At 37.0% G+C, this 24514-nt stretch overlaps 2 protein-coding genes across 5 annotated transcripts; both read left to right on the top strand.

Annotated features, from left to right (window-relative positions):
- The first annotated feature begins 1085 nt into the window (after positions 1 to 1085).
- LOC132161303 (polycomb protein suz12-B) lies at positions 1086 to 12773 on the top strand. Of its 2 annotated transcripts, XM_059571265.1 has the most exons (17): positions 1086 to 1229; positions 1676 to 1808; positions 2171 to 2217; positions 2319 to 2383; positions 2811 to 2879; positions 3514 to 3563; positions 3646 to 3731; positions 3913 to 4144; positions 4763 to 4871; positions 4971 to 5076; positions 5199 to 5364; positions 6903 to 6991; positions 10388 to 10531; positions 10872 to 11029; positions 11883 to 12081; positions 12233 to 12312; positions 12439 to 12773. In XM_059571265.1, exons 1-17 carry the CDS (start codon positions 1161 to 1163, stop codon positions 12737 to 12739), a joined length of 2103 nt encoding a protein of 700 aa, XP_059427248.1. In that variant the 5' UTR covers positions 1086 to 1160; the 3' UTR covers positions 12740 to 12773. The 2 variants fall into 2 exon arrangements, with proteins under 2 accessions (XP_059427248.1, XP_059427249.1); XM_059571266.1 differs by having other exon boundaries at positions 1193 to 1808.
- Positions 12774 to 14039: 1266 nt separating this feature from the next.
- LOC132161301 (ATPase family AAA domain-containing protein 5-like) lies at positions 14040 to 23342 on the top strand. Of its 3 annotated transcripts, none has more exons than XM_059571264.1 (14): positions 14040 to 15057; positions 15727 to 15877; positions 16280 to 16670; positions 17601 to 17689; positions 17828 to 17973; positions 18091 to 18244; positions 18434 to 18592; positions 18773 to 18912; positions 19735 to 19828; positions 19900 to 19964; positions 20149 to 20334; positions 21947 to 22737; positions 22831 to 22983; positions 23103 to 23342. In XM_059571264.1, the coding sequence occupies exons 1-14, from the start codon at positions 14296 to 14298 to the stop codon at positions 23173 to 23175; spliced, it is 3354 nt and encodes a 1117-aa protein (XP_059427247.1). In that variant the 5' UTR covers positions 14040 to 14295; the 3' UTR covers positions 23176 to 23342. The 3 variants fall into 3 exon arrangements, with proteins under 3 accessions (XP_059427247.1, XP_059427246.1, XP_059427245.1); XM_059571263.1 differs by having other exon boundaries at positions 16277 to 16670; XM_059571262.1 differs by having other exon boundaries at positions 16259 to 16670.
- The last annotated feature ends 1172 nt before the right edge of the window (positions 23343 to 24514 follow it).

The raw sequence follows: 24514 nt of genomic DNA, 5'->3' as shown, positions 1-24514 counted from the left end.
CTCTTCCCAGAACCAAAACATAGGACTGGGAATCGATTCCAAAAAGAATCGATTCCGAGGCGTTGGGAATCGAGAGTCGATTCGATTCCATCAAGGGGAATCGACTCCTCGTTCAGAGTTTTCAGTTCAACAAAGCTTATCTATGGGAGTCTCTCTAACGGAAGGCTACATCCGACAAAGGCTGCACACATTTAAATTCACGAAAATAAACAGAAAGAAAACGAGCTGGCACTGATCATTTGAATTTTAGGATGTAGCCTTTCGTTTCAGAACCACAATTCACCTAAGCCATAATTACAACAATTGTGAGATAAAAGATTATTTTCAATTATATATATATATATATATATATATATATATATATATATATATATATATATATATATATAAACGATTCAGAGGTTATTTTACGGTGGAACTGGCTTGTCCACAATTTTGAGCGCTACATGAACGAATAGATCATGACGTCACTGAGGGTCTTGATCTTATTACCATCTAAAATATATATATAAAAAATTAACATTTCAATCAGCCAATGATAATTATAAATAATACGTCACGAGCATAGATCAGTGGACGAGAGCGCATCTGATTGACAGCTCTATCAGTCAATAATGTTCTGGTTATTTTGTTTCAGTGTACGGTTTGTTAATATTATGCAAAGTATACAAAGTAAACTTCATCATTCAGCTGAACTGTGCACATTTATTTTAGACACTTCATGTCTTATTTAATTCATGCGACAAACGCATGTCCCTGCTGAGCTGGGCTATGACTAATTTCACGGGCAAAGCTGAAAAAACTAAAATAAAATTTTTTCAGCTTCATATTATAGGAAGGATACATTATACGACCTATCCTGCAGTTATCATGGTGAGATTAGGTTCCTTTTAATCTAAAAAAAAAAAAAAAGAATTGGAAAAGAATCGAAAACAATAGTGAGGAATCGGTTCTTGGAATCGATTCCATTTGATTCCAGGACCAGGAATTGGAATCGGAATCGATTCCAAAAATTGTGGAATCGAACAGCCCTACCAAAACATTCTTGGCGGCAATTTGTCTCCTCTACCAATCTTAATCTCGCGTCTGTCAAAGTGAGTCGAGCCAATAGAAAATCTAGACGTCACCAGACGACGTCTCCGATTGGCTGACACATTGTCATGGGCGGGTTCTCACGGCACTTTCCTCAAGTGCTCGGGCTATACAGTACTACCGATATCCATCAATTGGTAGGATTTTCCCATTTAAAGTAAACGCAATTTCGGTAGCAAATAACATATATTTAATAAACCAAGACGTTTATTTACCCCGGTACGTGAAAGGCTTCCAGTATGGATGGATAACCCGGTGCCGTTTAACTGTGTTTTCGTCGTTGTGAAGGACCGCAAACTAACGTGCTAATTTTCATCTGTTGAGAATCAGTGACCAGACTGAGGACACACATCAAGAACCCATTAATAGCTCGTATTATTTATTCATATGAGTCATATTAAAACATGTATTAGTCACAGAGACTGGTGACCACCAATATCTGATGTTTAGGTGATGGTAGAGGGCTGGTTGGTGGCTGGTAGAGGAGCGAGGGCAGCTGCTGTCTGTCATTAATGTGCAGATATTTATTTCGCCTGGTGTTGTTTTGGGTAACATTAGTTATTAGTTTATCATGGCTCCTCAGAAATACTCGGCTCAGGTGATGAACTGTAAAGTCAATGGTGCTGTATACCCATCCTCTGGAGTGAGCTCCATAAAGAAGCCCAAGATGGAGCAGCTGCAGGCCGACCATGAGCTCTTCCTGCAGGCATTTGAAAGTGAGTAACATTATAGCTAACTTAATTTAGCACACCATATTAAAACTATTAAATGTATCTTTTGGCATTTGGGAAAATATAGTAACACACATCTGTCACCATTCTTTGTCATGACAAAGTTTTGTGGTCTGCTATTACTACAGTTAAGTATGTAGAGTTCTTGGATTTAGCTTTGTAATGTCTTGTAGCTGTTTTTTTTTTTACATGATGCTGTTTTTCATTACTATCACTAATTTTGCAGACAGTTACTTAAAACCCTCTAGTTTATTGTACATGTAGGGGTTTAAAAGCAACATAAGCTGTTTTCACTTTGAAACTTTACAATAGTATGTTTTGTTAATACTTCTGCATTTTCTCTTCAGAGCCTACTCAAATATACAGATTCCTAAGAACAAGGAACATAATAGCTGTATGTATACCCTTATAGATGAATCATAAGGCTTAACACTTAAGTTATATTAACATCAGGTCTGTTTGTACTTGTTTTTATTTTTTCTTGCTCTTTCACAGCCAATATTACTTCATAGGACCCTTACCTTTATGTCTCATAGAAACTCACGAACAAATGCCAAAAGGTAGGTCTTCTCTATGTTCTAACAATTATCTGAAAATCTGCTTTGTATGGCTGTAAAATAATTAATCACAATTAATTGCATTAAAAATAAAAAGTTTGTTTACATACTATATGTGTGTGTACTGTGTATATTTATTATATATATATAAATACATATGCTTGTATATATTAAGGATAAATATGATATATTAATATATAAAATATTTAGATAATGTAAATACAAGTATTAAAATTTATACATTAATTTTTTTATGTATACATATGTGTATTCATATATACATAATAAATATACACAGTACACACACATATAGAATGTAAACATAAACTTTAATTTTGAATGATTGAATGATTAATCGTTTTGCAGCCCTACTGCTTTGCTTTGCTTCGCTTACAGCATTTTTATTAAATAAACTGGCCTTTTCCTTCAGGAAAACATTTAAAGTGGATGATTTGCTGTCCAATGTGGAGAGAATAAAAGGGGAGCCCGAGTCTCAAAGGTACTGGTCTTTCGACAGATGTTTTTCATGCTGTGTTCTTACACAGATATGAGCCTAAAGGTTGGAATACACTACACAACTAAAAATCTTAACAATAGTCATCATAGGCTTGCTGACTTTGTAAAAACTCTGCTTTATACACTAAACATACTGAGAATCATAAACTAACAGACTTTCAAGTTGTTTCCGAGTCCCGACACAACAAACTGATTCAGAAATATGCGCCTCGTTGCTAGGAGAGACACAACAAATAAAAAGCAATACTGTCATAAGATCGGCTCAAAATATCAACATGTTTGAGATCCTCTGACTGATTCAAGTCATATTCTGAAGCTTAAAATGTCTGTGCTCTTATATATTATGCAACTTTCTGTGCAATCTATCAACTCCAACTGCGCAAAATTTGCAGAGTGGTTCTGATTTTTGACAACCAGTGTCAACTCGTCCAGTCAGCAAAAGGGGGGAAAAATCTGACCAAAAGTTATGTAGTCTATTGAACTTCTAGATAGAGGTTGTATTGGTACGACTATGTTTCAGAGTGAGTGAATAGTTTTCATCGGTTTTACAGGAAAATGTGAAAGGATTGTTTTGTTCCAAATGGTGATTTTTAGTTATGTTTCATTTGTTATTTCAGTTTGACTTCACATCTGCAACTGACATTCACTGGATTTTTTCACAAAAATGGTGAGTCTAAATTTGCCTAAATTGTACCAATTTGTCTGAATCATCATTTTAGTGTTCTGATATAATTTTGCTTTTTAACCAGATAAGCCATGCCAAAACTCAGAAAATGATCAAAACTCAGTTTCACTTGAGGTGCTACTTGTCAAAGTCTGTCACAAAAAGCGTAAGGTGAGCTTCTCTTTCATGTTATTTTAAATGAATGTGTTATTGTGGGTTTGGAGAGACTTGTGGGTAAGTAAATGTTCATGTTTGGGTGAGCTATCCCATAAAACACATAAGTGTATAAAATAAAGTATGCTGTTTTAAAGATCTCATTCTTTTTGTTATGATGCTCATTTTTCTCCCTTAGGATGTCAGCTGCCCTATAAAGCAAGTGCCTACAGGGAAAAAGCAGGTGCCTTTGAACCCGGATCTCAGCCAAACCAAGTCTGGTGCCTTCCCTTCCCTGCTGGTGTCCAGCAATGAGTTTGAGCCAAGTAACAGTCACATGGTCAAATCCTATTCTCTTCTCTTCAGGGTGTCTCGTACAGGCAAAAGAGACCCCAACAGTTTCATCAACTGCGAGACCGATGAGAATTTTGGTGAGTGGCAGTGTGTGTGCACAGTGTGTGACATCTGTAGAAAAGTGTTGAATGCTGTGTAAAGGCTCTGCAGACTTCATCCTAATTTGTTTCAAGGCTTTAGTAGTGTGTTAGGTTAAAGAGAGTTCACTCAGAAATGAAAATGGTGTTTTTCCAAACCTGTGTGACTTTCTTCGGTGGAACAGAAAAGAGGATATTTTGGTCCATACAATGAAAGTCAGTAGGGTTCCACTGACTTTGATTTATGAGAAAAAAATATGGTTCTTTAAAATATTATGTTCCAGAGAATAAAGAACATCATGCAGGTTGGAACAACGTGGGTGGTAAAGCGAAGACAGCATTTTAATTTTTGGGTGAACTAAGCCCTTTAATTTCCATATATCAAGGAGATGGATGACAGTATCATGTTTTTTCAGAAATTCTGATGGTCAGTGACTGACTGAAATCGAACCTTTTCTGTCGTCTTTCCATGATGATGTGAAGAGCAATTAAAGTCAGCACCCTACATTTTCAAATATAGTCAATACAGTTAATTGAGCACTGCCTTCTGCAGTTATTGTAGCCTCAGCCTCACAAATGCTAGATGGAACAAAACAGTCCTGGTGCTTTTATTTGTAGATGTAAAAGAGGAACTCCCATCCAGAAAGAAGAGAAACTCATCCCACAGTGGTGATGGGGAGATCCCAGAAACGTTTGTTGCTCAGATGACTGTTTTTGATAAAAACAGGTTAGTACTAGCAGTGTTTTCAAATGGCTTCGAACTGACAGAAAATTCATTACGTGATGAAAAACTGCCCAGTATAGTTGTATAATGATTGTCCTTCAGGCGGCTGCAGCTGCTGGATGGAGAGTATGAGGTTTCCATGCAACAGATTGAAGACTGTCCAGTCAGCAAGAAGAGGGCCACATGGGAGACCATACTGGATGGAAAGGTTGGTTATGTCTGGAGGAATTAAGCTGCTAGCTTTTAAAGTTCTAAACAAAACCAGTGTGCTGTTGCTTGGCAGTCAAATCTATTATCTTATGAAAAACTGTTGATTCTTGTATTTTGAAGAGGTTGCCTCCGTTTGAGACCTTCTCTCAGGGACCCACTTTGCAGTTCACCCTTCGCTGGACAGGTGACCCGAGTGACCCATCAATGGCCAAACCTCTCTCCACCCGCAGTTCTGACACCAGCACCACAGAGAGCAGACCCAGCACTCTCCGAACTGCACATGTTGGTAAGGAAGCAAACTAGCATCTAATCTTGTTTAAGTTTGTTATCAGTAATGGGCTGCTTTGTCGGTTTAGTTTTTGTGAGGTTTCTTGTTCCATTATCTAATCAAAGCATTTTTTGTGATGGACCTTTAAAGGTAAATATATAGGTGCTGGTCATATAATTACAATATCATGAAAAAGTTGATATATTTCACAAATTCCATTCAAAAAGTGAAACTTGTATATTATATTCATTCATTACACACAGACTGATATATTTTAAACGTTTATTTCTTTTAATTTTGATGATTATAACTGACAAATTGGGAAAATCCCAAATTCAGTATCTCACAAAATTTGAATATTGTGAAAAGGTTCAACATTGAAGACACCTGGCGCCACACTCTAATCAGCTAATTAACTCAAAACACCTGCAAAGGCCTTTAAATGATCTCTTAGTCTAGTTATGTAGGCTACACAATCATGGGGAAGACTGCTGACTTGACAGTTGTCCAAAAGACGACCGTTTACACTTTGCACAAGAAGGGCAAGACACAAAAGTTCATTGCAAAAGAGGCTGACTGTTCACAGAGCTCTGTATCCAAGCACATTAATAGAGAGGCAAAGGGAAGGAAAAGAAGTGGCAGAAAAAAGTGTACATGCAATAGGGATAACCGCACCCTGGAGAGGATTGTGAAACAAAACCCATTCGAAAATGTGGGGGAGATTCACAAAGATGGACTGCAGCTGGAGTCAGTGCTTCAAGAACCACTATCCACGTTGCTTGAGATCCAGTGTAAAGTTTCCGCAGTCAGTGATGGATTGGGGTGCCATGTCATCTGCTGGTGTTGGTCCACTTTGTTTTCTGAGGTCCAAGGTCATCACAGCAGTATACCAGGAAGTTTTAGATCACTTCATGCTTCCTGCTGCTGACCAAATTTATGGAGATGCAGATTTAATTTTCCAACACAGTGCCAAAGCTACCAATACCTGGTTTAAAGACCATGGTATCCCTGTTCTTAATTTGCCAGCAAACTCGCCTGACCTTAACTCCTTAGAAAATCTATGGGGTATTGTGAAGAGGAAGATGCGACATGCCAGACCCAACAATGCAGAAGAGCTAAAGGCCACTATCAGAGCAACCTGGGCTCTCATAACACCTGAGCAGTGCCACAGATTGATCAACTCCATGCCACACAGCATTGAAGCAGTTATTCAGGCAAAAGGAGCCCCAACTAAGTATTGAGTGCTGTACATGCTCATTCTTTTCATGTTCATACTTTTCAGTTGGCCAAGATTTCTAAAAATCCTTTCTTTGTATTGGTCTTAAATAATATTCAAATTTTCTGAGATACTGAATTTGAGATTTTCCTTAGTTGTCAGTTATGATCATAAAAATTAAAAGAAATAAACATTTGAAATATATCAGTCTGTGTGTAATGAATGAATATAATATACAAGTTTCACTTTTTGAATGGAATTAGTGAAATAAATAAACTTTTTGATGATATTGTAATTATATGACCAGCACCTGTAGGTGTTTAACATTTTATTCTCTCAGTGGCGAAGGATTCAGTAAGCACCAGCATGCAGACCAGGAGAGAGCAGTCCCCCTGTGAACCCAGACAAAAACTACGCATCTTTTATCAGGTAGGAATTATGAACTCTTTATTATAGTAAATTTATGTATATTGCACTGTTCAAAGTAAGGATGGGCATTTTTGGTAGGTTCTCATTTCGATCAACGATTGGTTTCAAAAACAAGTAATTCGAGTACGGTGTGGGGAATGGCCGTTATGGAGATAATGAATATATCTGTAGATTGTTATAAAAAATGTATGTTAAAAACTTTGAAAACATGAACAGCTGATTAGAACACTACTGTTAGATTATGATTATGATGCACCAGTGTTATTAAAGAAGCATCTAAAAAGGAATAGCTGCCTGGGGTGAAACTGAAGTGACTTTATGCCAATAAAATTCCTAACTACCAACTAAAATTCCTTTGTTCAACAATACTTTAATTAAATTGTTTTCATAGGATACTTCATATGACTTGATAATGTAAATGAAAATATAGAACAAATATGCACTGCTGCATTAATATACATCAGTATAAAAAATAAAAAAAATAAAAAATTCTAAAAGTGACTGACCATCTCAAATATCGTTGTTATTATTTGGCATTGCATTTGAATACATATAGAATATTGGTCACAGATTATTGGTCATTTTCTAAATGATAAAAGTGTAGCGCATCCACTAGTAATGATATATAATTAAGTAGGTTTTTACTGATGCAAATATGTTAAAAGCGATGCATCATGATACAAATGCAAACTTGTATCCAATGCACACTTTTAAACCGATGCATTGCATCAACTATTTATACCCATGCACCGAGTGAATCGGTGAATCTTCCCATCCCTACTTTGCTGGTTGTGTATCACCAGCAAAGCCATGATACAATGCATATCCCGATACAGAGGCCACAATACGGTACGTATCATGATACAGAACTGCACTGAATTTCACATCAGCAGAATTTGGTAAAACAGCATTTTTTTTTTTTTTAACACTGCATACTATAGGGCCATTGCTAGCTATAGATTTCTATAGATTCTAGCTATAGCTACAGAGGCAGTTGACCTCTGTATTATAAAGGGCCTGCGTAACGTAGGTAATGGCATATGTTTAATGTTACATTGGATACTCCTCACCAGGTATAATATTCTGATTGTTTGCATCTTTTTAAGCCCATAAATAATTTAAATATACATTTATGCATTTTGCAGACACTTTTATCCAAAGCAACAGTGCATTCAGGCTATACATTTTTTTTTTTAATAAGTATGTGTGTTCCCTGGGAATTGAACCCACAACCTTTTGCACTGCTAAAGCAGTGCTCTACCACTGAACTACAGGAACAATGTACATTTTCTAATAAATTTATATTGTAATGTTATATATAAAAATCATCTTGACAATGCTGGTAGGTTATCGTTCCACAAATTAAACACACTCTCTACATTAAAAAAAAAATTAGCAGAGCTCTGAATCTCACACACACATATCAGTAACTCAAACAGATCACGTTGCGCACTTACACACATTCAGCAACACAAACTTTTTAGCGCTGCCCTGGAATATTATCAATAAAATAGCTTAATCGCTCAAGAGCTACATTATCTTTCTCAACAAGGAGCTAGTAACATAATTGTTTCTAAAGGAATTAAGGCCACAGCTTCACTGTTAACAGAGAAACGCAGCAAAACAGTGGTAATTCATACATGCACAGCCTCTCTCTCTCTCTCTCTCTCTCTCTCTCTCATGAATGAACACTTGATGAATTACACTTTTCTGAGAATTGAATATCGAAGTAGAGATCGCTAAACTGCAAGTTTACCGGTGTTTTCAGAAAGCAAGAATGTTTATCCACAGTGGAGAGAGCCTGTGGTTTGCCAGGTTGACAAAGATTAGTTGCACACTAATGGCACTTTTCCACTGTGTGGTATGACTTGGCTCGACACGGTTTGTGTCACTGCAGTTTAGTATCACTTTAGAATGGATGGGATCATTCACATGTAGTTATAGTTGCATCGCCCCATCAAGCTCTCGCTGGATCTGCTCCACTGCTATTAAAGAGAGGAACGTCTATACCTCCGCAGTAGACAAAGTAAACATTTTGGTTGTTAAAAAAAGGTATGCTCATTCAAAACAGTTGCGTTCGATCCTTCGCTGGCTGTGCTGATTTAAATCTAGTGGTTCTGTTGTGTCGCAAATTCAGTGACGCAGGTAATGACAATTCTCTCCGGCCAATCCGTCATCAGCAGAGTTTACACATCACATTTTGGTAATGGTACGGTTTACTTGGAACCTCAACCGAGGTGGTACTAAAAAAAAGTACCAGGTACTGTATCCAGTGGAAAACCCCCCCAAAGTGAACCGTACTGTGCCGTACCATGCAGTGGAAAAGCGCCATTAGTAGATGTTTCCCTATTGTCCAAGTGGGAAGCTCTGTTTCAGGGATTACATCTCCTTTATTTCAGGCATCCCAGTTGTGTTCCTCTTCAGACAGGGTTAAACATTGTTGTAGCCTATGTATTATGCTCCATACATTTTTTTCAGAAACCTCCCACTCTTCTACTCAATTCTGAAAGGTGTTCTTGTATTCTAATTAAAGAACACCCAAAAATGAAAATGAGCCCATAAATTACTCCCCCTCAAGTCATCCTAGGTGTATATGACTTTCTTCTTTCAGACGAATCCAGTCGGGGTTATATTAAAAATTGTCTTTGATCTTTCATGCTGTTTAATGCCACTCGGTGGATGTTGCAGTGCATCAATCCAAAAGAAGTGAAATAAAAGGCACCCATCCATTAAAAAAAAAAAGTGCCTCACACAGCTCTGGGGTTGAACTGCTTCTATGTATAACAGTGAGTGCAAACTAGATTACATTGATTATTACGTTTTAAATATGGATATTCTTACAAAAACACATCGACTTGAGGGTGAGTAATTTATGGGCTAATTTACATTTTTGGGTGAACTAACCCTTTAAGTTAACCCTTAACCAGTGTTGTATCGAACACCGTACTACTTTGGACTGCGTGAAGGGTGCCACCCAAAAATGCTGCTATATAATAATCAGATGAAAAAAAAAATCCCACAATCATCTGTTATTTCATGATCGATCATCACTGTCACAGCCAAGTACTCGATCGCTTTTGCAAATGCCTAGTTCAAAATGCTTTGAATATTACTTCATAGAAAACACAATTTACTCCATAGGTTTACTGGCTAACCATCTGCAATGTACAAATTTTAATCAGATGTAAAAAAATCCCACAATCATCTGTTATTTCATGATTGATCATCACTGTCACGGCCGAGTACTCGATCGCTTTTGCACATCCCTAGTTCAAAATGCCTTGTATATTATTTCATAGAAAACTAAATTTACTCAGTAGGTTTACTGGCTAACCATCTGCAATGTAAAACAATTTAAGAACTTTATGCAACATGCTGGTATTTTTGTTTGTCCAGTTTCTGTACAACAATAATACTCGTCAGCAGACAGAGGCCAGAGACGACTTGCACTGTCCCTGGTGCACGCTCAACTGCCGTAAACTCTACAGCCTGCTGAAACACCTCAAACTCTCCCACAGTAGATTCATCTTTAACTATGTGGTGAGCACAGTAGGACTCATTCATAAATCTCTGCCTGTTTAATTTCAGAAGTTGAATAGAATCAGTTTATTAGAATATAAATTCCTTATATAGTTATGCATAGGGCTGGGTGGTATGATGATATATATCATGGCAATGACATAAAGTGTTTATAGATAGAGATTTTTATATATCTTGGTATGTAAGTATATCCATATGCAGTATTATAAGTTATTGATGCATTAGAGTGAAGCAAGATGCATGAATGAGAAAATAAAGTGTAAGAAGTGCAGTAAGCTGTGAACAGTTAAGAAAAAGTATGTTATCCTATAACTTATTGTTCTTGAATGCTGTTTTCCAGCCTCATCCTAAAGGTGCTCGGATAGATGTGTCCATAAATGAGTGCTATGATGGCTCATATGTTGGCAATCCGCAAGACATCCATAGCCAGCCTGGCTTTGCCTTTAGCCGCAACGGCCCTGTTAAGAGGACAGCTGTCACCCACATACTTGTTTGTCGGTATGAAACAGGTCTCAGTGTGTTTTGGGAAAAATGATATTATTGTTGACTACAGGGTAATTTTGGTTTTATGTTTGAACTCAGCATTAAATATAACTTCCCAATTATTAATTTTGCCATTTTTATTATAAATGATATATCCATACAAAAAAAAGCATTGTCACAATTTTTATTTGTCTTGAGTTTAAACCGTTTACAGACAATAGTGTGTTGTCATCACTAACAACTATTTAAAATCAGCTCAACTGTTTTTTAAATTGAGATTTCCCCAGTTTTGATATCAAAATATATACAGGGATATGCATATTGAATAAGATGTAGAAATTAGCAGGGTTATGTGCCGAAGTCTGCAAATTGGGTTTTGCTTAAACCATTACGGCATGGTTTGACAGACTGGGTTTAGACTAAACCAGGATTATGCAATAGTTCAAAATGGACACTTAAGTAATTTTTAGAAATGTTCCTTAGAAAAAACATTACTGATGTGCATGTTGAGACAAAACAAAGGCGCTGATATATATATTAAGATCAGTCAGTGCGAGCTTCTTTAGGTTGCAACAGCCCAGACTTACATTTTAGTCTGGAACTAGGCTTAAGCCTTGTCTGTGAAACCTGGGGTATGAATTTTACTTGATTTAAAAAAAAAAACACTGCTTAGGCATTTAACATGACTTTACTTATTGTTGGCATATTAAGCATAATCAATGTACGATTTTGCATCAGTCATTCAGTGTTCTTTTTACTGACAAAATCAAACATGTGCTGTATGATAAATGCAGAATTCTCCTGTTTATATATGGTTGTGATCCAAGAAATGTTAATTGATGTTTCTTAATCCTTCACTTTCATTCAGGCCAATGCGAATCAAGCCAAGTCTGTCTGAGTTTTTAGAGTCAGAGGACGGAGAGCCAGAGCAGCAGCGGACTTATGTGAGCGGACATAATCGTCTGTATTTCCACAGTGACAGCTGCATGCCCCTCCGTCCACAGGAGATGGAGGTGGACAGTGAGGATGAGCGGGATCCAGAGTGGCTCAGAGAAAAGACCACCACGGTTAGTCGACTGGTCAAACAAGTAACGTTTTCAAGTTGATAATTGATATTTGCATTTGAATTGAACAGTTTTCGCTCTTTTATGTATTATGAGTCTTACTGAAACTATTCAGTTCCTGCTTCATGATTAGTATGTTTCATTTTGCCTGAAGCAAATTGAAGAATTCACAGATGTGAATGAAGGAGAAAAGGAAGTAATGAAGTTGTGGAATCTTCACGTTATGAAGAATGGGTAAAAATGCATTCATATAATCTTTATTTTCCTTATGTTAACTGTATTTTTAGAACCTTGATCATAGACTTACAAAAACATCCAGCATTGGTGCTGTTCTTATCTTGCTAACTGTCCTTTCTCCAGATTCATTTCTGATAATCAGATGAGTCAGGCGAGCATGCTGTTTGTGGAGAACTGCGGGCCATACATTATCCGCAGGAGTCTGTGTCAGAACTTCCTGCTTCACCTTGTCAATCTGCATGACTTCAATCTGGTCACAACAGCAACCATCGACCGGGCCATGGCCCGTATGAAGGAGATAGAGGAGTCACTTCCTGAACTAGAGGAGGGGCAGGACTCATCAGATGCCACTTGCAATGGTCACACTGTGTCCTCGAGTGTTTCACTACATGGCAAACGCACCAAAAGTGGAGTGTCAGACTGACAACAGTTGGTTTTACAAGATAAATTATGAACAAGATCTAGTTTTAACTCAAGTTCTCCATACTTATGCCATCTCAATCAACAATATCTGTGGCTTAGAACAATTGTTCTATTTCAGATCTGCCAATTACCCATTTATTAATAAGGAGCCCATTTGAGACTTGAGTGAGTTAGCTGCTGGTAATGCAGACTGACGCAAGTGCTATTGACTGAATTGATGCAATTTTTCCAAAGTTTTCAGTGTAGTTTGTTATACTCACGAACCAGTATCATTCCAGCAGTCATGTTTAGTATAATCTTTAGGTTTTTTTTTGTTTTTCTGAAAATCCATTACGCGATGACGTGAGTTACTGTAGAATTGGGCGTATGGTTAGTTGACATTTTCTGTGTACATTTGATGATTTTGTTTAACCACTGTGCTTTCAGTGATTATTTAGCACATGGTAGCACTTGTGTTTCTACTTATGCAGTGGCTGTAGACCCAGAATTGTTGACATGGACACCAAGTTGATAATGAGGTGTCTAAAGTCGGATTTGAAAGCTAAGCAAATTATTATTATTATTATTATTACATACAGATACTATTTTTTACCAGTTTTAGATTAGACCAGTCAGTATATATGTTGCAGTCTGTCAGCTCCTTGTTTTACATCATTCCATCTTAGAATGGCATCTTCTCTGTGTGTCTCATTTTTTATACCAGTTCTCTTGTTAATTAGCAATAGATATGCACACCCATGAAAAGAGAACTGCCAATGTTTGAGTCCTGGTTTAAAAGAAATCTTTGTAAACTCATCTAATTATGCCAGTTAAAGTGGGGATCCAGAAATGTTTAAAATCCAATGTAGGGGATGTCAAACTTTTGTTAATACTGGGTATGTGGTTATATAATAGTTTGTTGCTATTACAAGGTTCAAATGTTGTATATGCCAAAGTATATCAGATATAGCTTCCTTTCTCCTTCGATTTGTTTCCTCTGCAAAATGCACAAGTTTGGTGTACACAAGAAACCTATTTACAAATTAAAGATGTGTAAATGCTTGGTTTAAATGGATTTTAATTAATTGTGCTCAAAATGCTATGGGGTTACATTTTCGAAGTTCCGTTTCATGAGTCATTGTGATTTCACATGAATTAAACGATTTATTTAATAGTAAATGGTAGTTTTTTTTCTTTCTTTATCTGTGCATTAAACTTGAAATGGGTTTCTTTATAATATAATGGACCAGTGGGGCATATGGGCGTAACGAGAAAAGCCACGCCCTCGCAACAATCATGTCCAATAAGCGGAGTGAACGTCATACGTGAGAATGAATCTGATTGATGCAACTCACGAGCAAGCGCTCTTGTGCTAAGGCGCGAGATTTAAACAGTTATACTACTACAAATATTTAGGTCCAGTGAATTAAAAAGTGCTATAAGGCACAAAACGTGTACTCTGTTCTTAGTTAATATAGGGTTATGACTTTATGTCAGAAGCCAGAAAATGCAACCGGGAACAACGATATTTCAAGATAGCACTGCTGACTGCTATTTGTTGCAGTGCTTATTTTAGAAATGGATTATATCTATGGCAAAATGGAGACACGATTTTTTCTATCTGAGCACACTAGAATCAAGAACTCTTCCGGTAATGTCTCCGACAGAAGTACCTTTTATGCGGAGAACCTACTAACGTTAGAGACGGACAGCAGAATCAAAACGCAGGTACATCCAAAACACAACAGGCTAAAACGAGCGAAAACACAAACAAGATCGGAGAATTTCACTGGCTACGGAAACACTCCCACCCATGTAACTAAGGCCACCGAGTCCTGGTCAATTTGTGATGATATTCTAAATAACCGTAAAGGAAAATTATTTACAGATGCTAACGTTACTGGCAATGAAGACAATTCAGCTCTTCCTCCTGCATCATTAGATCTTCTCACAGAAAGCGTAAGAAAAGAAGGACACCATTCTCAAACGCTGCAAAAAGTTTCTCAAATGCAAAACGAGGGATATATGAAATGCAGTAAACTTCCATTAAAGATGATGAGCAGCGATACGAGTTTGCAGTTCGTCCCCATTCCTGCAGGGAGAGAACGTGGCTCAAGTGACAAAAGCTTAAAATACATTGATTGTTTTAGAGCTGATAAAGAGGGGTTGCCCAACTGTTTACGAATGAACACCAGTGACAAGAACCTACTGGATCTGCCAGAGGTGAACATTAACAATGGACAAATACCACAGAGCACTAAACATGGTACTGGCCAAGCCCTGGCTCTCATCACTCATCCGGCTACTCAGCGCATCTGTGTCAGCCCCCTCAGAGAAATGGTGGGTTTGCTTAAATCTGCTTTGCTAATATAAGAGACAAGAATCAACTACTGTATATGTATTCATCGTTTTCAGTGTAGCTGTTGTAGCAATGTAGTTTTTATTATTGTCAGAAAAAGCTTTAAATTTTGAAAAGTTTTAACGTGACTTTTAAGTAAATGACTTTCAGTAAATGTCAGTCACCCGTGTTAATCAGACAGATGACATTATTTTGTGTTTGGGGAGCATTTCTCAACCAGGGCCTAGAACTTTCAAGGGGCTGCAGGATTACTTTAAATTTAACTCTTAAGTTTAATTATTCATGTATGAATATGCTAAAAAAAAAAAAAAACCAATGAAATGTAAAAAGAAATCAAATCATATTTCTTTTTGTTTTCCCTTAATACCCATTGTTTTGTTGAGGAACAACTTATTAAATACTGAGATTAATTGTGGTTAATTCATTTAATATATTAAATCTCAGTATTGTGTTGGACAACTGCACCTTTGGGTCAAAATTGTTGAGGACTACTGGGTTAGGTGGCAAGGCTCACTTCCTTGACATTTGTATCAAAATAATTAAACCATGTATGCAAAACATACATATTATACATTTATATCACTGATTATTTTGTGGAGTGCAGTAGAATAATTTGTTTGCTCAGTTTTTTTCTCTTTTTTTCCCCTCAGAAATCTGGATGGAGAAATGAATTTGGCAATGAAATGAGCAGTGAGTTGCTGGAAGAGATTCAGACACTCAATTTGCAGTTTCCTGTCCACAGGTTCTTCACTCTTCTCCTGAAGAAGAGAACTGCACCTAAGGAGGATATTTCCGCTTTTGGTAGGAAAATAAACGTGTTTTTTAAGAACAAACAACTGTTCTCATCTTAACCTCTAAATATTTAAAAGAGGAGGTAACAGACGTAGGTCTTTATATTGTACTTACCCTGGGTATAAAAAATCCAAGCCAATAAAATGTGACCAAACGATGCAAAAAAATCCTATTGAAATAGCTGATTGTTATTGAGGGTTAATCAGAATTAATTAAATAATGACCAGAGGATTAAAATTTTTCTTAGTAAGATTTGGATTACATACAAAAGGGTGTGCATACTGGTACAATATTACATTAATGGTATAAAAAGATCTGACATGATTTTACTATAATATACTTAATATATGTTGTGAAAGTATTTTTTTTTCCCCATGTTGGACTTCTTAGTCTGCCATTTATTTTCAGAAGCAGATGAAATTGATGATTCCAAGCATCTTTCAGCTTCTGACCAGAGAAAGAGAAAACAAGAGTTGGAGGAACAGACCTGTGGCAGGACATACAAACGTCACAGGACAAATAAAGACTGTGTTTCTGCCGATAAGTTGTACTTTGAACAATTTTCAGATGGTTTGGTCCCCTCTCATGCAAAGTACAGAAACAGACTGAGCCGAACAAAACGGAGGCAACAACAACCTAGATTCTGTGCTGTAGTCACTGAACCAGTGCAGAATGAATCTGCTCATCAGGACCCATGGCCTAGTCATCTACGAAGAGAGGATGTTCTCTGGACAGACAAATATCAGCCTCAACAGTCTATCGAAGTCATTGGCAACTCTGCATCAGTAGGGCAACTACACAGGTGAAAGGTGTCGCTGCATTAATACCAGATGGTTGTTGTATAGCCTGGTAATTGATGGAATAATTAACCCATAAATGTGTTTATTCTAGACCTGCAGTTCTTAATCCTGGTCCTCGCGACCTCTGCATATTTTGCATGTCTCTTTTGTTTATCACACCTGATTTAGAAGGGTGTTCCAGTTGACATGTTCCCTACGTAGTGTTCACTGTTCTCTACTCCCTGCACATGGGAAATCGGCTGAAGTTTACTTCACTTAAAAACAGATTTGCACTACACCATGGTTTGCAGCGTCTCCACACAGAGACAAAACTTACTCCAGAAGTATGAAGGGTTATTTAACCGTAATCATGAGATTTGCATAGAAGTCACATCCCGCACACTGTATACACTTTAAATGGAACATATACAATTCTTTTGAACTGGAATCATGGCAGAATATCCTGTGATGTCCACTTCGCAGGGCACTTACGGTTGAATGAAACAAACCCCTGAAGCGGTAAGAGAAACATAGAGAAAGTGCAGAGTGGGGGTTCACGAGGACCAGGATTAAGAACTGCTGTTCTAGACATTCTAACATATTCTAAACAGCGGTTTTCAACTGGGGGGCTGGGGCCCACTATTGGCCCCAGAAATTCTGGAATTTTTTTTCTATAGAAAATACAAAATTATATTAAATCGCTATATAAATAAAGATGACTAGTTACTCATTTTATATGAACACACACAAAATAATGTTTGTAGACAATAGGGGCCTTAAAGTCAAAGCTTGAGAACCATTGTTCTAGAGAAACTTTCTAAAATTGCCATTAAAAATAAAAATAATAATGTTAAGGATTTTACAAATAATAATAACAATGGCCAATTATTAATATACTAGACAATATTGGCATAGAGAAGTGTCTCTCATTTTGTTCATTTCTCCAATGGAAGCTGGTTGAAAGAATGGAAAATAAGAGCAGACACCGAGGAGAGGAGAAGAAGACAAGAAGAAAGAAGGATGAAGATAGAAAATAGTCATGGTAATGAAATTGTCCATATAGAACACGTGCAGTTATTGAAATAACAATATATGATATTACATGCAATATGTCAATCTATTTTTTTCTTCTTTAATTTCTAAAACTGAGAAATGTGTGTACAAATCTCTTTACCGGTAGAGTCATGGGACTGTGGTGATTTTGAAGGTGATACTGTATCCATAGACCATGAACAGGAGCTGTGTAACACAGTGCTCATGATTGGTCCATCAGGAGTGGGCAAAACGGCTGCTGTGTATGCCTGTGCACAACAGCTGGGATTCAAGGTCTCAGTCCAATGTTCTCTTTATATTGATGCTATTACAAATATTACACCAAGTAAAGTTCTGACTGTCTGTTAAACCAGCCTTAATTGTATCTTCCTCTATGTTTTGGTCTCATAGGTGTTTGAGGTGAATAGCTCAGTTCTGCGCTGTGGGCGTCTCATACTCTCCCAGCTGACAGAAGCAACTCAGTCTCATCAGGTGGACATTCAGAAAATGAAAACCCTCAAATCTGAAATCATTAATCTAAGCAAAATTAAACTTGATCCACCTTGTGAGTGAACTTCTTAGATTATATGAATTCTTGTTTAATTAGTTTACGTTTTTTTTTTTGCACAAAATGTCTAAATGGAGTCTCATAGATTCTCATATACATTAAACATCAGTAAAAATATAATTTATTTTCTGTATTGAATCTGAATAATTTTGAAAACATTTATTATATCTTCTTTTTTTTCCACAGGCAAGAAAGGCAATATGAATCATCTAAGGAAGACTTCTAGTTCTAGCATTTCCCGTCTAGGCACTAAACCACAGCCAGTAAAACTAACTCGCTTTTTCAAGTTGAGTAGCAAAAAGTCTGTAGGTAAAACCTCTGATGGTCCTGAACATTATATATATGGTAAGTGTACTAGAAATAGTTTTAAAAGAACTACAAAAAATGTACTTGAATTAACAAAGGGCCTGGTTCACCACAGCATTTAATGGATGAAAAATAATAATTGAGCATGTACTGGATAGTATAAATAAACAATTGTGATTTATTATTTTGATTTATTTATCACAAATGTAATTACAACAGCTGGCAAACTGAAACCAGATGGGATTCAGAAATCAATGTCTGGTTTTAAGGACAAAAGACAAGGTGATCAAGAATCAACATGTCCTACTTCACTTGGACAGAGCCGAACAGTCCCCATGTCACTTATACTATTTGAGGAGGTAAGAATGAAAATGGGGAAGCTGAAATGGATTACATAACACTTCATGATTTGAATATTTGCTGTGTTAAATGATTATAAAGCATCAGACTTAATGAATAAATTGTCTATTAGTATAATTAACTGGTTTTGCTGATTTAAACTCCTTTTTACTTGTTGACACAAGTTTTTAATGTGCTGCCAGTTTTAAAAGGAAGGTTTACCCAAAAAGGAAAATTGTAATTAATTATTCAACCTCATGTCGTTCAAAACCCCAAAAGACCTCCGTTCATCTTTGGAACACAGATTAAGATATTTTTGATGGAATCTGGGAGCTTTCTGACCCTCCCATAGACAGCAAGGATACCACCATGATCAAGGTCCAGAAACATAGCAAGGACATCGGTAAAGTAATCCATGTGACAACCGCAATTTTATGAAGCTATGAGAACACTGTTTCTGCGCAAAAGAAAAAGAAACAAAACAACTTTATTCAACAATTCATCTCCTCCACGTCGCCCTAGCTCCATTTAGCTGAATATCCCCTGAAGATGTGCACACAAAAAGTATTCTTGTAGATTCGTAAAATAATGGTTGAACCCCTGATATCACATGGATTACATTACCGATGTCCTTGCTATGTTTCTGGAACTTGATCATGGTAGTATCCATGGGAGGGTGCTGTCTATGGGAGGGTCAGAGGGCTCTCAGGATGCATCAAAATATCTTAATTTGTGTCCTGAAGATGAACGAAGGTCTTGCGGGTTTAGAACGACGTGAGGGTAAGTAATTAATGACAGAATTTTCATTTTTGGGCGACTAACCCTTTAAATGTGTCCCCCAGGTTGATGTCATTTTCCCTGAAGATGTTGGATTTCTTGCAGCTATTAAGACTTTCATGAGCACAACCAAAAGACCAATAATCCTGACAACCAATGGTGAGCAATGCTTTACTGCATAAAATGCACTCAAGCATTTGTTTGTTTGTTAAAATGTTTCTTCTTCGTAGACCCATCATTTAGCGGAAGACTTAAGGGGCATTTTGATGAAATCCATTTCCAAACTCCTTCACTGGTGAGAAAAAACTATATTTAAAGGCAGCTATTATTGTACGCCAAATACATCGAAAACTACTGTTCACCTTTTAATGCCCCAGTTGGTGCATTTGTTTAAATTAGCTGTAATCTGACAGCATTGTTATTTCAGATAATTGCATATTTATTTGAAGTTATAATATTATGTATCATTTTAAACTTAGGAGACCATCAGGAGCTATCTGCAGTGTTTGTGTGTGGTGGAGAACATGAGGACCGATCCAGAAGACGTGGCCTTTTTGCTGTGTCAGAATAAAGGGGATATCAGACAGAGTATTCTCCAGCTTCAGCTCTGGGCCTGTAGCGGTGGAGGGAGCACAGAACTGCAAATTCTCAAGAACATACTCAAAGTGAGTCAGACTAATATTTATTTACTACTTTAAATTTTCTGCACATGAAATTATAGAGATGCAAAGTCAGTCAGTCTGTTGTTGCTCTCTTATTAGCAATATAGAATATTAGATTACAACATCTTGCCCATATGTTTTTTTTGCTAGTATAGTAACACTGCACTGTAATACAGTATATGTACTATGATACACCTGAAGTGTATCCACCTGAACAAGTGTATGATACACCTGAAAGGCCCAATCCCAATTCTATTTTAAACCCCTTGTCCCTTGAAACAGAGTGTCAAGGGGTAGGGAAGAAAATATTCCCCTAAGGATTGGGACACCACTACTATGCCGTCATTCGTCATCTAGCTCTTACAATATACACATATGCTGGTGTGCATTAGAGCCTTTAATTATCGTTCTGTATTAATGAGCTGCTTACTGACACACACACATATCGGAAATCGTGCAGCTCACACATCCAGGAGAAAATAAACCTGTCAACGCTGCCCCACGTTTTATTAAATACAGTTTAAATACTGAATCGCTACATTATATTTTCCAGCGACAAGAGGATACAATCGCAAATTCCATTTCTCTCTCTCTCTCTCGATCGAATCAGTAGTATTTGAGAAAATGGTTAAGCGATTTCTAATTATTGGGGGGATTAGCCCCCATCAATGTCTACGGCAGTTATCGCCCTGATCAGACATGCGCTGTGGCACTATCATGCAGTCTGTAATGATATGACGTAAGCAAATATTAGCATTTTTTGCAAACATTTCTTTGAGTAACACGACCATTAATATGAACTCACAATTGAATGGAACATAAAACAAGTGATTACTTTTCGTTAAAATCTTTATTTATGCCAAAAAAGCTTACATTATGTGTCATTTTGTTCGCTGTTGCAGCCATGTTACCGAGATAATTCATACCCCTTTGTTTGAAGTGTGGTCCCGAAAGTTTTTTTTTTGAAGGGCTATCTGGCCCTTCTCCTTACCCCTACTCCTCCGACCAAAAGATAATCAAGACAGGGGAAGGGCTAAGGGGTATAATTGGGATTGGGCCAAAGTCTTGGTGTATTATTATAGCATTATCAGTTTAAAATATTTACCTACAAGTTGAACTGTTGTTGGTCACTTCACCTGTCATCTATCCCAGATCTGTGACTTTCTTTCACAAAATTTTTTTTTTTTAAATCTAATCCATCTCTTTAATGTCACACTGTAGTGTCACATCTCACATGAGCTTCACGACACTCTTACGTTTACATCAAGCAGACTTTACCCTCTAATTAAAGCATATAGACCAATTGGCTGGAAGCAATGGTTTATAGTTAAAAAATATATATATTTACACACACCTACTGCTTTGCTTCAGAAGTTTTGAAGCATCAATATTTATTGTATTATTTTTCTGTTCATTTGATGAAAAAGTCATATGTGGGATGATATGAGGGTGAGTAATTTTTGGGGCGAACTATACCCCTTTAAGTGGGTGGATCTTTACATTAATAAGCATCAAAGTGGACAACACTTTGCTGATAGTGTCACAAAGCTAGTAAACCACTTGCACTGATTCATAAGCTGAAATCGATGCATGCAATCTGTTTTAAATTACACAGTGTGAATCCTGGACTGAGTTGGAAAACAGCAGGTATCTGGAGATCCTGGCAGAGAAAATGGGAGCAGGTCTATTGTACTCTAACATCGAAAGTCTATTTTCTCCACACTTCTATTTTCAATCTTATTATCAGAAACAGTCAATAAATCACAAGACGAAAGAAGAAAAGCCTATCAAAGACTTGTTAAAGACCTCCACAAATGTACGTGAGGTTAGACCAGACAGGCTCTCTACATGCAGAAGAAAAAAACATTTGTCATCTTGTGAACCAACAACTTTTTCTAACCCACATCTCAAACTTTTCTCTTCGGATGCATCCGATAAGTCCTCAGCCCCTTCAAAACAAACAAAACATTTGGCTTCCAAAACAGATGTCCATGGACAAGATGAATCATTTGTTCTGGTTTTTCAGCACATGGTGTGCATTGCAAAGTTTTTTGAAAACATGTCTTTTCTGGATGCTTATTTACAAAGACCATCTGTCAGAGGAACTGGACTTTGTAAGTCGGAACCTCATAGTTGGATGGGCGCCTCATTGAAGGATGGCTTATTGGACTTACCAAGAGAGGAGCAGATTGGACAAAGTTATGAGAATTCATCACAGATATTGGGCATTGTGGAAGGTTTGGGTTTCCATCAGTGTCGGACTGAACTCTCTGGGATCTGGACGGAAGCTGCTAAACCAAGGGAGGAGTTGTCTTCAGAGAAATGGGAACAAATGATTTATGACCTGTCTCTGCCATCTGACAAAAAAAACCTCAGAATGTGTCAATGCAAATTCTGTGAACCTAGGTGTGTATTTTAAGTTAAAATATTAATGACGCTTGAACTTCGTGTATATTATGTATACTCATTTTTTTGTTGTCTGATTCTGACTTTTTACAGTGGTGTCCAAAAGCGCAATGAGATTGTATCCAATCTGATCTCCAGCAAAAAGTTATATTGTCATAGTAATAAACATGTTCTTTCCATGGACTACCTGCCCACTATGCGTTCAATCTGCAGAGCTGAGAAAGTTAAAGAACAGTGCTCTTTAAGGTATTTTGAAAGGAAACTTCTAATGCTTAATATAAAATGTATATACAGTAATTCTTTAATTTGATATTTGTTCAATTTATGTGATTTAAATAATATTTTTCTTTGTCGTTCCCATTCAGACATTCACACTACCTCTCAAGCCTTCACCTGCCCAGAAGCTTGCTGGAATTCATGGCCTTGGATTTCCCCTGATTTGTGATTGACATACATACTGCTTTAGAAAATCCTCCATAGCTTCTAAACTGTTTACTGTATTGTGACATGAGTGTGACTTGTGTTTATAGATTGTAGAGTCACAGAAATATTTGTATGCTAGATCATTTATTTTTGGAAAATAAAGAAATATATTTTTCTCATTAGCAGTGGAAAGTACCTCAAATGCACTTAATGACATTCTCGTTAAGCAAATTTAATTCACTTTCAATTCCACATATTCAATTATTTAATTTATTTTTAACCAACTGTCAGTTCTCCTAAACAGGATAGTTCACTTAAGTGATGTTTGTAATGATACTGGCAAAACATATACTACGCTTATGTAGAACTTGGAGAATATAAACAATGAAAAGATAAATCACAGCATTTTTTTTTTCACTGTAACCTACACAAATAATATTTACCCCTATAATAATAGATGTTTACATTATTTTGTCCCAACGTACCCCTAACAGTACATATTTTGGATGTTTCCTGCATATGGCACAACCATTTCAGGTCTTGAAGTTCCTACTAACAAGCTAATGCGTTGAATCAAGAGTCTTTTATTAGGGAGATATACAAAATGTGCAGAGACGGGGGTATCCAGATCCAGGAAACACTGTAATTAGTTGGTAGAGAAGTGCAGCAAGGACCAAGAGTTAAATATTGCATGAAGTTACAAAAGTAGGTTCAGGAGGAGCATAATCATTCAGTCCCGGCAATCATCATTACTAGCCTATATTAGCAGCACTCACTTCGCCTTCCCAGCGTATTATTCCGGCATCCCGCCACCTCCCCATCTCCTCCTCTATTTCTGTTATCCTCCCTCTAGGTAGTACTGCAATGTTGGGATTTGAGCTTGGAGCTCAAGCCAAGCCTCCAATGAGGACAAAAAGCCAAGTTTGTTTACCACTAACCATCAGGTCTGGATGGGCAGGCGAACTCATGAAATAAAATTTAGCGTGGCAGGATAGATCCCCCAAAAGAAAGTAGTCTTCATTTTCTCACCCTTAAGTCATCCCAAACCCGTTTGAATTTCTTTCTTCTATTGCACAAATAACTTGAAGAACACTGGAAACCAAACAGCTGCCAGCAACTATTTGCTTACATTCTTCAAGATTATTTTTAACAAAGAACGAAGCTCATACAGAAACAATTTGAGGGTGAGTAAATGACGACAGAATTTTCATTTTGGGGTTAACCATCCCGCTTTAACATTGCTATAATACAGTGTTACTGTAGATTTTATTTAACCTTTGCATTTTTAAAGTTTCTCCTCAACACTGACTAGGTTCTAGTTTAACACAGAGATATAGAAAAATAAAATCCTGTG

This window comes from Carassius carassius, chromosome 17 (genome assembly GCF_963082965.1).
Source record: "Carassius carassius chromosome 17, fCarCar2.1, whole genome shotgun sequence".
In the NCBI taxonomy this organism is placed as follows: domain Eukaryota; kingdom Metazoa; phylum Chordata; class Actinopteri; order Cypriniformes; family Cyprinidae; genus Carassius; species Carassius carassius.
This window is presented reverse-complemented; position numbering and strand designations above follow the sequence as displayed.

What these genes read in the sequence shown, in the direction of transcription:
- LOC132161301 (XM_059571262.1), top strand. Translation starts at nt 14,296, where the DNA reads ATGGATTATATCTATGGCAAAATGGAGACACGATTTTTTCTATCTGAG. An exon ending in AATTAAACTTGATCCACCTT is followed by an intron (nt 18,245 to 18,433) that starts GTGAGTGAACTT and finishes TTTTTTCCACAG; the next exon opens with GCAAGAAAGGCAATATGAAT. An exon ending in AATAATCCTGACAACCAATG is followed by an intron (nt 19,829 to 19,899) that starts GTGAGCAATGCT and finishes TCTTCTTCGTAG; the next exon opens with ACCCATCATTTAGCGGAAGA.
- LOC132161303 (XM_059571265.1), top strand. Translation starts at nt 1,161, where the DNA reads ATGGGCGGGTTCTCACGGCACTTTCCTCAAGTGCTCGGGCTATACAGT. An exon ending in ACCCACATACTTGTTTGTCG is followed by an intron (nt 11,030 to 11,882) that starts GTATGAAACAGG and finishes ACTTTCATTCAG; the next exon opens with GCCAATGCGAATCAAGCCAA. An exon ending in CTTCACGTTATGAAGAATGG is followed by an intron (nt 12,313 to 12,438) that starts GTAAAAATGCAT and finishes TCCTTTCTCCAG; the next exon opens with ATTCATTTCTGATAATCAGA.